The sequence below is a fragment of the Mesoplodon mirus genome, assembly GCF_964341445.2.
Source record: "Mesoplodon mirus genome assembly, chromosome: 10".
Lineage (NCBI taxonomy): Eukaryota > Metazoa > Chordata > Mammalia > Artiodactyla > Ziphiidae > Mesoplodon > Mesoplodon mirus.
The window spans coordinates 12017821-12032394 of NC_138986.1; the positions used below are offsets into that span (position 1 = coordinate 12017821).

The window sequence follows — 14574 nt, forward strand, 5'->3', positions numbered from 1 at the left end:
ACATTTTCTTCTCCAGTTAAAGAAACCTCCAGGCACTTCTGCTCATTTGAGCAGTGACTTCAAGCACGTGCATCAGCAACAAGCAGGTACTGCCTTAAAGGCGCAGACCCTGCCTCTCAAACTACGCTTGCTCAGAATCAAACGAAAACCCCAGCAGAGGTCACTGTGGAGTAAGAAACCAGAAAGAGCCCGTCCAAGAGGAAGTCAAATCGTCCCGACGGCCACTGCAAAGCGATTCAGGTCTGCACTTTCAGAGCAGAACAGGAAAGGCGTGATCTAGGATGGACCGCTGGGGGAGGGACGGGGAAATACAAATTCACAACGACCCTCCCCTGCCCTCCTGTCCACCCCAGAGAGCCCATACTACACACTGCCAGTTCACTCACCATTCACAGCCCTCTGAGGTCGGCACTGTCCCGACCCTCCATTTAACAAGTGAGAATCATGAGGCTCGGAAACTTCTAGAGACTTGCCCAAGCTCCCACAGGAAGCTGTGACTGTCGTACTGTGGGGACGTGAACCCTGGAACCCGGCTTCAGCCTCTCCTCCCCGCCACTGCACTACAGAAACACCAGTCCGGCAGTCCGTTACCTCTCGCAAAATGGACATAAGACAACTTTCTGGACTCTTTGGCGTTATTCTGGCCACACACCACCATGTTCTGGCTCCCCTGACACTTCCACAAAGCAGCAGCACTCTCCTGCCTCCAGACCCCTGGTCACCTCCACCTCCTTCACCTGCTTTACCCTCCTCACAGCTTCTGTGCTGAAACCACATATACCTTTCAACCTTATTTCAAACACTACCCCCCCTCTTGTGGAGTGTCTCCTGCTCTCTTCGCCCCCGGACCCCAATTCCACTCAGACGCATCTGCACCCCAATGTCCCAGTGCAGCACTTAGCGAAGCCCAGCCCACTTGACAGTCATTTCTAGGCTGCTCCCACGCCCCCAGGTGCTGAGATGAATGACAACAGAGGCTCCGTCTTTCTCATTCTCAGTCTCTTTCAGCCCTGCACACAGTGTGTCCTGCACCCAGAACACACCCAGGCCATGGATGTTGAATTGGATGCAATGAGAAATTCAGTCACACAGAGGCCTGGAAGGTAAAGGCTGTCCATTTTCAGTATCCTATTCGAATCTATTTACACGGTGTCAAGTTCTTAATCCTCCCTAAAGTTTCGAGAAAAAGAACTAAGAGCGGATTACTGAAAGGGAAGAAGTTCTAGGCTAGGGAAAACTGTGCAGGCAAACTCAGAGATACAAAGGACAAAAGAGATGTTCATATTCTATTCGATTAAACAAGGTTTTGTGCCTACAAGTGCTCTGAGGAATCATTTCCTGAGTCTACACTATTGACCTAAGATCATGACAAAGAATGACAAATGAGAAGACGCCTATCAAAGCCAAGGCCATGGAAGGTTCAGATCCTCTCAAGGGATCCTACAGGGAACATTTATGTGTAATTTTTTTCCTGTGCATCTCACACACTCTCACACACACACACCCTAGAAATGTACGCAATTAAAGAAAGGTAAAACCTGGCTATTCAAAGGAAGCTATGAGGATGTAGAATTGATTCATTAATTAGAACTAGAAAAAGAAGAGGCTACTTGGTGCTTACAGATCTCCTAGGTTGTTGCAAGATGTACCCACTTGGAGAAAAGAACTGGACTGATTCCCTCAAGGGATGTTATCCATGCTGAAATCACATGCTTTATTTTCAATAAGCCAGATAAGATATTCTCCTACATTGCTTCTCATAAAAGGAACAGGGAATCGTGAAAATAAGACCAGCAAGTTGATGTATCTGGAAAACTCCTTTCTCTGCTTAGCCTTAAAGGTGCTACATTAATCTTCTAACCACCCACCCAGAAGTCCCCGGTTGGCTACCTCTGTTGAGACCGCTGCATACTCCTCCCACCCACTCCATCTCCCCCTCCCCACAGAATTAGTTTCCAATCAGCCTGTTCAAGGTTTCCAGTTCCTGGAGAAGACAAACGAAACAGCAAAAAATATAAACAGACAATGTGGGTCAAATCCCAGCCTTGTCAGGGCTGGTTATCTCATGTCTCTGGGCTTCCTATTTCTTCACCTTTACAAGGGGCTAAAGCGCCCCAGCCTCATGGAGAAATCAGGAGACTGGTGTGAGGAATGGCATTTGAAGGTACTACATAAACTGTAAAGAGCCATAAACAATGTAAAAGATCTGTTTTGGAGTTCAGTGTGGACTGTGGAATTACACTATAGTAGGCTTGACCACCGTAATTCAACAATGGCCACTACAAAGAACTGCATGAGAATCACCCCTTGTTTCAAAACCCTGGGGTATCATGGTGACTACGGGCGCCCAGACCACCGCGTGGTCCAGCGCTGAGTGGTCACGCATGAAATGCGACATCACTGAACTGCAGCCGAGGCCACTGCGGCCACTACAGTTAAGGTTTGCAAATCACTGCCGCCCTCAGGGTAGGGCAACTTCTACAGAAGCATTTCTTATTACTATCATATTAATGGTCCTGAAAGCACATGTCAAATGACTTCTGCCCCGTGTGCCTCAAGGAGAGAAAATTGAAACTCCGTGGGTTCTCACAGCAGATGCTTTTGGATCAAATGGCTCATAATTACTGCCTGGATCAGTGAAGGGGAGTGAGCAGCAAAACCACAACCTGGCTGTCGCAAAGGGGCCCACACCGCAGTCGCTGATGAAAGGGAGGCCTATTAGCAAGTGAGATGAGAAGAGAACACAAAAGGAGTTACGTACTCTTGGCTGTCTTAACAACAGCAAAATGTCACAGAGGAGGTGGTGTTTATTTTCTTCTTGGGCCGAGGCCCAAACATCAGCTGATACGAAAGGGAAACAAAGACCTATCTATGTACTATCCATCTGTGCACGTATGGATGTTATGTACGGTTCCAGACTAAATGTTCTATTTAAACAGACCAGAGTTATGGTCAAGAGTAAGCGGTTTCATTCATAGCTTCCATTTAAAAAAAAAAACAACATTAGCGAGTTTTTTTTTCCAGTTTGGAGCTAACGACTGATGTGACAATACTTCATTCACTCACTGCCGCAGAAAGTTGGGACACCCCAAGCCAATTTTCCAGGAGAGAGAGCCAAGGCCCACGGCTCCACAGCAACTGCAATGAAGCTTCTGGGGTAGCTGCCATCCAGAGCCTCCGTCAGGGATTTGTTGTCACAATCTCCATAACAAACATCTCCCTCCACATGTTGGTTGAGACTCATTATTACTCACCAAGAAGTAACCTAGGAAAAGCTTTCGCTTTTGGCTGGCCAAAGTGTCCTTTAAAAAATGCTCAAATAAGGGCTTCCCTGGTGGCGCAGTGGTTGAGAGTCCACCTGCCGATGCAGGGGACGCGGGTTCGTGCCCCGGTCCGGGAGGATCCCACATGCCGCGGAGCGGCCGGGCCCGTGAGCCATGGCCGCTGAGCCTGCGTGTCCGGAGCCTGTGTTCCGCAGCGGCAGAGGCCACAGCAGTGAGAGGCCCGTGTACCACAAAAAAAAAATAAAAATAAAAATAAAAATAAATGCTCAAATAAGACTGGCCTTATTCCAACCTTAACAGATTTCAAATTAGGGTGACTCACTGTTGGACGGTTATATGACACACCGATTAGAATAGAATATTTTTAAATACCCGTGACCTCCTCCCTCCCCACACTCAGGAATGACTGCCTTTCTGTGTGATGCTAATGGACACAATACACTGTTTACAAACAGACGTTTTGTGCAAGTTATAAATATTCTCCAAGAACGATTAGCAAAGGAAAACTAGTGGAATGAAATTTTAATTATTCAACCAGCTACAGGCAGAATTTTAAGTCCCAGAGACATAAAAAACCAAACACCCTTCATTCTAGTTGCAACTCACTTAAATGTAGTTATCTGAGCACTACAGTACAAAAATGATAAACACACCATTAAAATAGCCCTATATGTCAAAGGAATTTCTTCACTGTTGCTACAGCAGAAGCAATGTTTAGTTAAAACAAACAGGGATAAATGTTTAAATACATATGCCTAGAAAAGAAAAGATGTAATAATTCTCTCCTCTCACTCGTTCCAGCGCCAGTGGGACTTGTCAATTAAATCACAAAGAAGATCATTTGGTAATTAAAGCCCAATTTAAATAAACACTAAGCTTAATTCTGACCATTAATGGCTATTTTAGCAAAAATTTATTTTCAAAGTCCAACATAAGTTCTGTTAATAGAAAGTGCTTTGATGATACAATTTCTAAACTCTCAAAGTAGGAATTTTAAGTTGTTATTTAATGCTGGAAGACATATGAAAATTATGGGTTTTCATTACAGATCAAAGAGCTCTTCTCAACCATTAAAGGGCTACATCTAGTATAGACAATTAATAGGCAAATTTATTAAGCAATATTATCTCCTTAGCAGTGAGTCATGGATTGAGAACACACACACAATCAAGGGTCCTAGCTACAAGTTTGCTTGGGAGACATGACATATACACTTGGTGGGATGACTAACCATAAAGGATTGTAAGAACCAAGTAAATAATAGTGAACTAATTTTTTTTAATCAAGTAAAATCCCTGGTGGACAGTGCATTTTGATCTGATTTTGAAATAAGCTCTGCATGTATATAGAAATAAAGGGGCAGGGAATGGAAATTACTCATTATGAAAAGTCCACCATTTTGATGGTATGTTTTATAAAAAAGGAAGGTATGGATCTGGCTTCCTCAGGGCCCCGTTTGGTCAAAGCTGGCCAAAGGAGGGCACAGAGACCAGCCAGAAGCAGTGCCCATGACACAGCCTCCAGGCACAGGCACCCCATCTCATGACCTGCCCTCTGGCAGCCCCTGACCTCTGTGAGTGGGAGGTCAGGGTAGGGTTCTGAGCAGAGGTTCTCTACCCCATTTCAGGACAGCTCGGGCAGAGTTGCCCCCCAGAGTGGTCTCTATAATAACCATGGAACTGAGCCCATGCTCAGCACCCACGGTTGGGCCAACCTCCCATGGAGGCAGAATAGGTAGTGGTCTATGGTGTATATTTTAGGATCACCGGAAGGTTCCTCACTCACCTCCCCCAGACCCGTCACTAGGTCTAACACTCCACCATTCCTCAGATTTTTCAAACTATGGCCAATTCACTGAATTATCCCAATTAATTTGTTAAGTAATACTGCCTACTTCTGCAACAGCACATTAAGTTTGTCCAAGCCGTTAAAATCATGTTTCAACCTCAACAAAGAGTTTAGAGGTTTATTGGACATAAAACCTAAGAGAAAATAATTTGGTGAAGCAGATGATAAGAGAAATAGATCGTAACATGAAACACAGCTTTAGGGGAGACACAGCTTTGTGTCTTTGAAAAAGACACAAAGAAGAGGCATGAGCTCACCAAGACCACCTTCACCCTACTCCAGAATTCCATTCAGAAATGGTTTTGAGGATTTACTCAGTCAGAAGCTGTCCTGGGGACTAGACGGGGCCCCTGTATTCAGCTCCACTGAGGGCACCAAAGGCTACTGATTCGCAGCATGATGTAATATGTGTGTGAAGCCCCCAGACACCCTGAGAGGAAAATGCAAGTTTGGACTCACCAGACTCTCAAATGATGGTAAGAACTGCTGAGGAATAGGGACGAATAAATGAAAGTTGCTATTTTGAACTAAAGTTGCTTTAGTCTAGCTATACCACTTTGAAGATGGAGTTATCATGAGTTTAGATACCTTCAAAAATACTTGGCATTCTGAAAACATCTTTTACCTACTCAGGACCATTTGAGTTCTAACTTTACAGTATTTTCAACAGATTCAGGTAAAGATTCAGAACTAGCATCCCCTCATTAACGTAGCATTTGCGTCATCCAAGTAAAAATAAGATGGCTGCCATCTACAGCAACGTTTACCTCACTGGAGTTATTGGAGCTTTGAGGTAGCTGAGTTCCAGAAAATCCATGGCTGCCACTTGAATCAAATATCTGATAGGCAGGAGGGAAGAAAAGACTAATGAAATGGCTCTGCAATATTCGTTTGGCAGCTACCCTTTCTCAATATTGAAAAATTTAAGGTCTATGACATTTGATAAGATCTTCATATTGCAATGTGTACTATTTACTACTCTACTACATTTAAAGTTTTAACTTTAAAGTTGCTTTTTTTCTTCCCATATGGTTACATATTTTACTTTTCTATGATATATATTATTCAAGTCATCCTGGATATTCTTGATGCTGCTTTTACCAAGAAGTACATGTTTCTGAAGATGTAGAAATCAAAGTTGGCAAAGCCACCAAAATCAAGCTTATAACTGTTTTGTAAATGTGCATAGAAGAAATATTGGGAAGAAATAAAGCTAAATTTTAAAAGTGGCTGTGTTTGGGTAGAGGGACTAGGAATAATTTCCTTTACTTTTTCCAATTTTTGTCTTCTAGATTTTGTAGAATACTAAACATTAACAAACAGGCCATTTACACATTTACGGATACCTACTACCTCAACTGCATTCAGTTATACAAATACCAGTGTCATATCTTTTTAAAACAAAAATGTTCAACCAAATGCTTTTGTTTCTCAAGAAATCTTACAGCAAGGGCATTTACTACATATGATGGGGTAAAGAGCATATTAGGGTCATATCTAATTGCTAAACGTCAACATTTTATAAGCAAATTATCAAGATATTTATCATTGTCATTTAATTATACAGAATTGGCTACCTTGATTAAAATCAGAATTTGCCTCAAAGACATTATTTAAACTTCATAGAAGTTGAATTCAAAAACATAAGCCCAGCATTAGCCAATGGTTTATAGTTAACTATAGTCTATAACGAGGAAATACATTTCCATTTATAACCAACAAATGATTACTTTCACAACTAAAGTACAAATAGAACCACAATTTTTTTTTAAATAAATGTATTTATTTAATTTATTTTTTTGGCTGCGCTGGGTCTTTGTTGCTGCGTGCAGGCTTTCTCTAGTTGCGGCGATCGGGGGCTACTCTGTGTTGAGGTGCGCAGGCTTCTCATTGCGGTGGCTTCTCTTGTTGCGGAGCGCGGGCTCTAGGCGCGCGGGCTTCAGTAGTTGTGGCACGTGGGCTCAGCAGTCGTGGCTCGTGGGCTTAGTGGCTCCACGGCATGTGGGATCTTCCTGGACCAGGGCTCGAACCCGCATCCCCTGAATTGGCAGGCGGATTCCTAACCAATGCGCCACCAGGGAAGTCCAGAACCACAATTTTTAAACGTGATATTCTTTCCAATTGTGAGTATAAAAAAACAGTGGCCAAGTAAAAGGGATTCCATGTGAGTTTGTCCTCTTTCAATCAATCAACCCATGTCCCACCACCTCCAGCTTTATTGTTTTAGGATTACAGACGGGTCAAAGAAGTTGATTCTATCCCTGTTACTCACCTATTTCACAGAACTGTTATGCATAATCAAATGTGTATATCCATATAAAATTAGAAAATAAAGTTCATAAAATGTGACCCTCTCTGCCAGCATATTCAGAATAACAGCAACGCATCAGAAGTAAAAACAAGAACTTCCTTGAACTTCATCACAACTCACTTCCCAACTCACTTAAACGATCAGATCATTCTGTGATAGCTCATCTTTTCAACAGTCTTTCAAAAAATAATAATCCTAAAACATATTGCTCAGCAACATAAAAATTATTATCATATACTGTATTAACAGCATTAGGAAATACTTCAGATATGAGTGTTCAAAATGTTCTGAAAACAATTCACTGTCCTTGGGCCACATTTCAACAATAAGCACTCAGGCTATTTTTAACTTGACAAAATGTTGAAAGAGCTGCCTTTCCTCCAGAAAACTAAGCAGCAGCAATGGCCCAGTGTTGCAGCATCCAGGTAGACCAAGTCCCAGCCCTGCCCCTCAGCTGCTGCGTGAACAGCCGCAGAAAGGAAGTGACTCAACCTCTCCCAGTCTCAGGCTCATCTGTAAAATGTGATGACAAAACGTCTACTTTGTGTCATAAAGATGAAGTCAGCAAAGCATCCAGCACCATCAATAGAATTTAGTTGCTGCTACTCTATTATTAATTTTACATGTTGGTTTTTGGGTTTTTTGTGGGTTTTTTTTTTTTTTTTGGCGGTACGCAGGCCTCTCACTGTTGTGGCCTCTCCCGTTGCAGAGCACAGGCTCCAGACGTGCAGGCTCAGCAGCCATGGCCCACGGGCCCAGCCGCTCCGCGGCATGTGGGATCTTCCCAGACTGGGGCATGAACCCGTGTATCCTGCACTGGCAGGTGGACCCTCAACCACTCCGCCACCAGAGAAGCCCTTGGGTTTTTTTTTTTTTTTTTTTTTTTACAAAGTTGTACAATCATCATTACCATCTAATTCCAGAATATTTTTTATCACTCCCCAAAGAAACTCCATATCCATTGGCAGTCATTCCCTATGCGCCCCTCCCCAGCCCTCGGCAATCACTAGTTACTTTCTGTCTCTATGGTTGTACCTATCCTGGACTTTTAATGTAAATGGAGTTATAAAACCTGTGGCCTTTTGTGTTTAGCTTCTTTCACTTAGCATCATGTTTTCAAGGTTCATCCACGTGGGAGCATGTATCAGCACTTTCTTCCTTTTTTTTTCTTTAGTATAAAATCTATGACAATTACTTCTAAAGGCTTCTTTTCTGATGATTCTTATTTTTGTGTTACCGTGCGCTGCAGATGTGATACCTGCGGATGCAGGATACCTCTTTGGGAGTGCCAAAAAGAGACTGAGCAACTTGTGTGTTTCCATTTGAGGAAAAACTCCATGCTAATACTGCATCCCTTTGCAGGAACTTTTATCTCATTCTGAAGGGTGATGGACATTTATGATTTATGGCATATCAAGGATTCCCCGCTAAGTCTGCTGTCCCTCCCATGTTGGCAAACTCACCTGAGTTATAGACGGTCTTTTCTCCTTCCCTTTTCTTGCGAGCGTGTCCAGCCCTTTTAATGAAGAAAATAAGCCCTTCTTGTGTCTTCCTCGCTGGGTCAGTGAGAGTGTTCTTTTCCGGAGAGCAGAGTCATCTCTAGAACATACCTAATTCAAAACAATTTAGAAAAATCTTAAGGCGCCATTATTTAGATGACAGAGAGAATTAACCATTGCCCTAGAACAGGAGTAAAGCCCTGCCTGCTATAAATGTGTTCTGAGCAGCCCCCAAAACTGCTGCAGGTCTGACATACCAGGACCGCATCCACCATACAGATGTCCCTTATCTGGATAAACACGTCTAGTTACAACATTCACACCTCTTCGGGGTGGGCAGCAGGGTCAGCACAACAACCCTCGGACCACCCACCCACCCCCACCCCCCACCCCCGCTGAGCTAGTACTATCCACAGAAGCCACCTGCACAGGAACGATTTCAGAAAACCCAGTGGGGCTCTCGGGAGAACAGATCCAACAACCTTCCGTCAGCCCTTTAATTCTTCACACCACTGTTGCTGCTCCTCGAGGATTCCACCTTCCTGACTGTACGAGGTGGAACAGACAGGGCAGACGCAGATGTGAATATTTAATAACTGTGTATTAGTAGCTGGATTCCGAGAACGAGCAGCAAAGAAGCTGGGATGCTGGCACTTTGTAGCAGGACGCCAATCATCCCTCCCCCGGCGCCTGGCCCCTGGGTGGCCCTGGTCAGTTATTGGCTTAAGTCGCAGCAGAGCTGAATGTCAACAAGCTGGAGAAAGGTGAGCATCCGCAGTGCTCCCCGTTCACACCACTGAACAGCCGTCCTGGAAACTTACCAGAGCGTGGAAAGAGGAAACTGACAAGACGCCCAACCGGCCCAGGGCCAGCTTGGAGGGGCGGCTGGCAGCAGCAAGGAGGCTCTTGGGGTTCGGCAACTCCCCGCCTTGCAGGCTGGCCAGATAGCAGCGCATCCTGAACAGATCCATGTGAAATTTCTCCAGGTTCTGCTCCCACTGCTGGATCTGTTTAAGCAAGAATAGGACTAATTTAAATAAAAATGAGAAGTGCTCATGGGTCAAATTGAAAACGTGACCCCTTTCACAAACTTTAAGGAAAAAGTCATTTCAGCTGGCGCTGCATGGTTGAAATGAGCCTTCCCTGCTCACCCCATCTCAAGCCGTCCTGCCCAAACACATGGGGTCGGACCACACTGTACTGCATCAGGATGGCAAAGACAAAACAAAGCCGGTGGTCCCAATACAGTGCCATGCCATGACCTTTGGAGAACTCTAGCACTGAAAAGCAGGCTGACTTAAGGCAGGATGCACAACTGAAAGTCAGTTATTTCACTTTGTTTCATTTACATTCACAGCCTCTGATCTTAATCAGATGAACTGGTCTGCACACAAACAGATGCTGGCTGAATGGAGGCAAGTGGCTGTACATTTCTGTACATTCTGAGAATGACTTAAAATAACAAGCAGATGAACTGCAGGCACAAGGCCAAACAGAGCTTTTACTCCTATTGTAAGTATATTAGAGAAGAATCACCATCTACACATCTTTCTTAAGACACATATTACTATTTACACAACAGAAGTTTCTACGTATTCTTCGAAACTTAAGTCATGAGTTGGTAAAGAAGTATAAACTCCGGGGGCCACTCTCCCTTCTTCCACGAATGTCAAAGTACGTGGTGTGTAAGTAATACCTTCATTTAAACATAAACGAATAGGTGAAGAAAGGCTCTAGTAAGTTGCCAACGTAGGGATTCAGAACAGAACAGAAAGCAGGGCTTCAAACGGTATTCAGAGCAATCTCGAAATTCAAGAGACGGTCAGTAGTGCAGGCTTACAATGATTCGGTACAAGAACTGTGTCATTTCATTTGCAACAACTGCATCTCTCGTTTTGCCAAGTTTAGCACCCAGACAGACCCCACACTTTCCCAGTACACTGTCCAGGTCAACCCGTGATCCTGAACAAATGATATTCTGAAGGCTCTCTGGCATTTAACACTATGGTCCCCTCAGTCTCTGCCCAGGGAAAAGCAGGATAAATTCTGGGTGCTCCCTAGACCCCCTCCAAGTTCTCTGTATCCATTTCTTAGAAGGTCACTGCACAGCTTTTCCACATAAAAGAAATGTGATGGCTACAAGGTCTAAACAAATAATTTGTTGATCCGTCATAGTTTGTCCGCAAAACAACAAAAGTCCCAGAGTGCACTGAAAAACCTCAATCTCCAGTTTAACTTCATTTAAGACGCTGTATGACCTTGCTAGTGATGTAACAGCCCACTCATGTCAGCCTTGAATCAATACCAGAATGACCTGTTGGCTTTTACAAGTGAAAAATGCCCAGCTCCACTGCCTGAGGAGTCTACTCATTAGGCATGAGGCTCAGAAAAGCTGACACTTCAAAAGCACCTCTGGTACCAGCCTGAGTGAGGACCACTGTTCTAGACTAACACAGCAGTTCAAATTGAACTGCAAATCTCTTCGTGGTCTTGCCGTGTTAGAGAGTTCTAGATTCCAGAAGTAATGGATGGGTATTCTGTAACCATAAACTACACATACCAGGAGCGATAAGTCCCAGCAAAACTATATTCCCAGTTCTGTCTCACAAATATCTTCAGTAGCTGACACCTGAACATCCACAACTTAGACACATTCTTTTGTCTTCTAATAATATGCAGATATTTCTAGGTTGGGTAGTGTATTAAAGCTTATCCCTCATCTATAACTCCACATGAAACAGCTTATGAGATGCTTTCTAGGGGTTCTGGGGAGGGGGAGGGGGGGTATGAAAGGAAAGAAAAACAGTGAGTCATTGGATACCAGACAATAAAGGAGCCCATGCCATCCACAGAGGAATAAAAAGACAAAATACCAAATAAAATAAAATCCAGGTCTATGCCAATCACTACAGATCAGGGAAGATGACAATCTCTCATATTTTCACTGACTTTTGCGGTTTACAAAGATTTTTAAAGGCATCATTGAATGTATTTAAATGACTACACATCAAAGCACCACTGGAAGGAAAAGACAGTTCCATCCTAAACAATACACAGGGAATCTTCAAATTTTGCCAGAAACACTTTATAATCTTCAGCACACCTAGACCTCTCTACCCAAAACCTGGGACAAAATGCAGGTAAGTTCATAGGAAGAAAATGAATTCAGATGCTTAGGTTTGTTGAAAGAAAGAAGGGGCTGGGAGACCCCAAAAGTCCAAAGCAGACCTTACAAAGATCAAGAAGTTTCTTAATATATGTGACTATGTTTCAAGAGAACTAAGTATCTCAATCAGTACTGCACACTGTAGAGAAATTTTTTTAATCGGAACTTAGTAGAAAATGCAAATGAGAATGGACTTTATGACTTCTCCATTTCAATGATGCTTCCTGTCCTTATCTTGACTGAGCCACGGGGTGCCCAGATGTATGGTCAAACACTAATCCGACTGTTCCTATGAGTGTTTGGGATGGGATTAACATTTAAATGGGTAGATAGAATAAAGCAGACTGCCCTGCCTGTGGGTGGGCCTCATCCAATAAGCTGAAGGCCTGGCTGGAACAAAAAGTCTGACCCTCCCCAAGCAAGGAAGAATTCCTCTTGCCCGATGGTCCTTCAAACTGGGATATCGGCCTTTTTCCTGCCTTTTGACTGGAACTGAAATACTGGCCCATCCTGGGTCTCCAGCCTGCCAGTCTTCAGATGCAAACCACACCATCTGCTGTCCTGGGTCTGTAGCTGGCTGACTCACTGCAGATCTTGGGGCCTGCCCATCTCTGTAATCACATGAGCCAACTCCTTATAATAAATCTCTTTACAAATATATTTTTCACACGTCCTGTTGGTTCTGTCTCTCTGGAGAACCCTGACTAATACATCCTTCATCCCACAGAGCTCTGTGGCAGAGTAAGCCATCATTAGTCACACAGCTAGTCTGTATTTAAAGACAATATTTATCTTATTTTTAAGGTCATGGCTCTTTACGGAGAGAATCGGACAGAGTGTTCAGATGAGGATCTGTGGTTGGATAAGAAACAATGAAATATTTGATTTTTCTATGCACAGACTCAGAAAAGTTGTAGAGGAGGATGTGGGAGAATATGCAGGTAAAAGTCCAGTGAGGACATGGATTTGGGTGCTTGGGTTACTTAGAGGGAAGAGAAAAGTACAAAGGCCAGACCCACAAGCTCAGTACAGACCCTGTAATACTGGGGAAGTCTGTGGACACAGGCAATGAGCTTGCAAGGGAGTTAGGGTCGCCACACCCTCATTTCTCAGCAGAGAATACTGAGGCCCAGGGAGGGAAGTGACTTGACCAGGCCCACACAATAAGCCAGCCCCTCCAGGTTGACCAAGGCCCAAAGCTGATCCTGATGGAAACAACATGCAGGAACAAGCTTGAACCGAGCACTTAGAATGCAGCCCCTGAGCCCTTGGTCCTCTCGCTCACAAGGTGGGTATCGTGCACTATCCAGTAATTACTGAGCAACTTTCAGTTAAATTTTCATCTAATTGTCAACTGCATTTCTACCCACAAATCCCCAAGTGTTCTACAGAGAAGATGTAAGACTATCCACACTCTCAAATGGGTGAACATCTTGCCTCTCAATTTCCTACCAGCCTTGATCTTCAAGTTCAGCCCCAATTTTTTTTTTTTTTTTTTTTTTGCAGTACGTGGGCCTCTCACTGTTGTGACCTCTCCCATTGCGGAGCACAGGCTCCGGACGCGCAGGCTCAGCGGCCATGGCTCACGGGCCCAGCCGCTCCGCGGCATGTGGGATCTTCCCAGACCGGGGCACGAACCCGTGTCCCCTGCATCGGCAGGCGGACTCTCAACCACTGTGCCACCAGGGAAGCCCCAGCCCAAATTTAATGTTAACTAAAAGGAAAAACATTTTATTTTTATCCCTTTATCCCTCAAAAGATGAGATAAGGATACATTTTTCTTAAATGAAAGGGAGAAATAGAAGACAGTTTTGTATCTATGATACATACTACCGCAGTAAATTTCAACCATCGTCACCAAAATAGCAATATTATCCAAGCTCACACTTATCAGGGAATTTCTGGAGATTTCTTCCTAATATAATCAAAAATGAAAATGCCCCAGATCAATTCCTTTAACCCAAGACTGTTTTTCCCCCCTATTTCCTACATTCCACAAGTACTGATAATTGCCCCAGACATTTATTTCATCAGGACATGAAAATCAAAACTCAACTTCTATGGAGCTTGAGCTTTCACTTCTTTAATACCTGTGCACAAAACACAAAAATAACATGAATGAAGAAAAGTCACACAAAGGAAGTTTTCATTATCTTTCATTTGTAAAAGAAAAATTATCAACAAAAAATTAAGGAGGAAAACTCCCATTTTTAAGCACGGACACAAATGCAGTGCGAAAGTTTCCTCCTTATTGCTAATATAGCTATATTTATTTAATGAGCTCAGAAAGGCTATGGTCTGCTCTAGAAAGTGGGAGGGGAAGGAGATGAGGGTTCATGCTAAAAATAGCAGATGAATAAGTGATACATAAAAAAGATGACAAGTACATTCCTACCACACCCAAAACTCCTAGAAAAATATTTTCTGCCGTTTAGTCATTCCATCACAGTATTTGGTCATTTGTCC

The 14574-nt window shown here is 43.6% G+C and overlaps 1 protein-coding gene across 3 annotated transcripts in view; it reads right to left on the bottom strand.

Moving 5' to 3' along the window:
- The window catches only part of TIAM2 (TIAM Rac1 associated GEF 2), a 227856-nt gene that overhangs the window by 73903 nt on the left and 139379 nt on the right, over positions 1-14574 (bottom strand). For 2 of the 3 annotated variants that reach the window (XM_082633579.1, XM_082633580.1), the window contains 3 exons: positions 9764-9949; positions 8907-9053; positions 5900-5971 (listed from right to left, as the gene is read on the bottom strand). In XM_082633579.1, the coding sequence (XP_082489705.1) occupies positions 5900-5971; positions 8907-9053; positions 9764-9949 (405 nt within the window). The remainder of the gene's footprint in view (positions 1-5899; positions 5972-8906; positions 9054-9763; positions 9950-14574) is intronic. The other variant, XM_082633581.1, reaches the window with a different exon arrangement.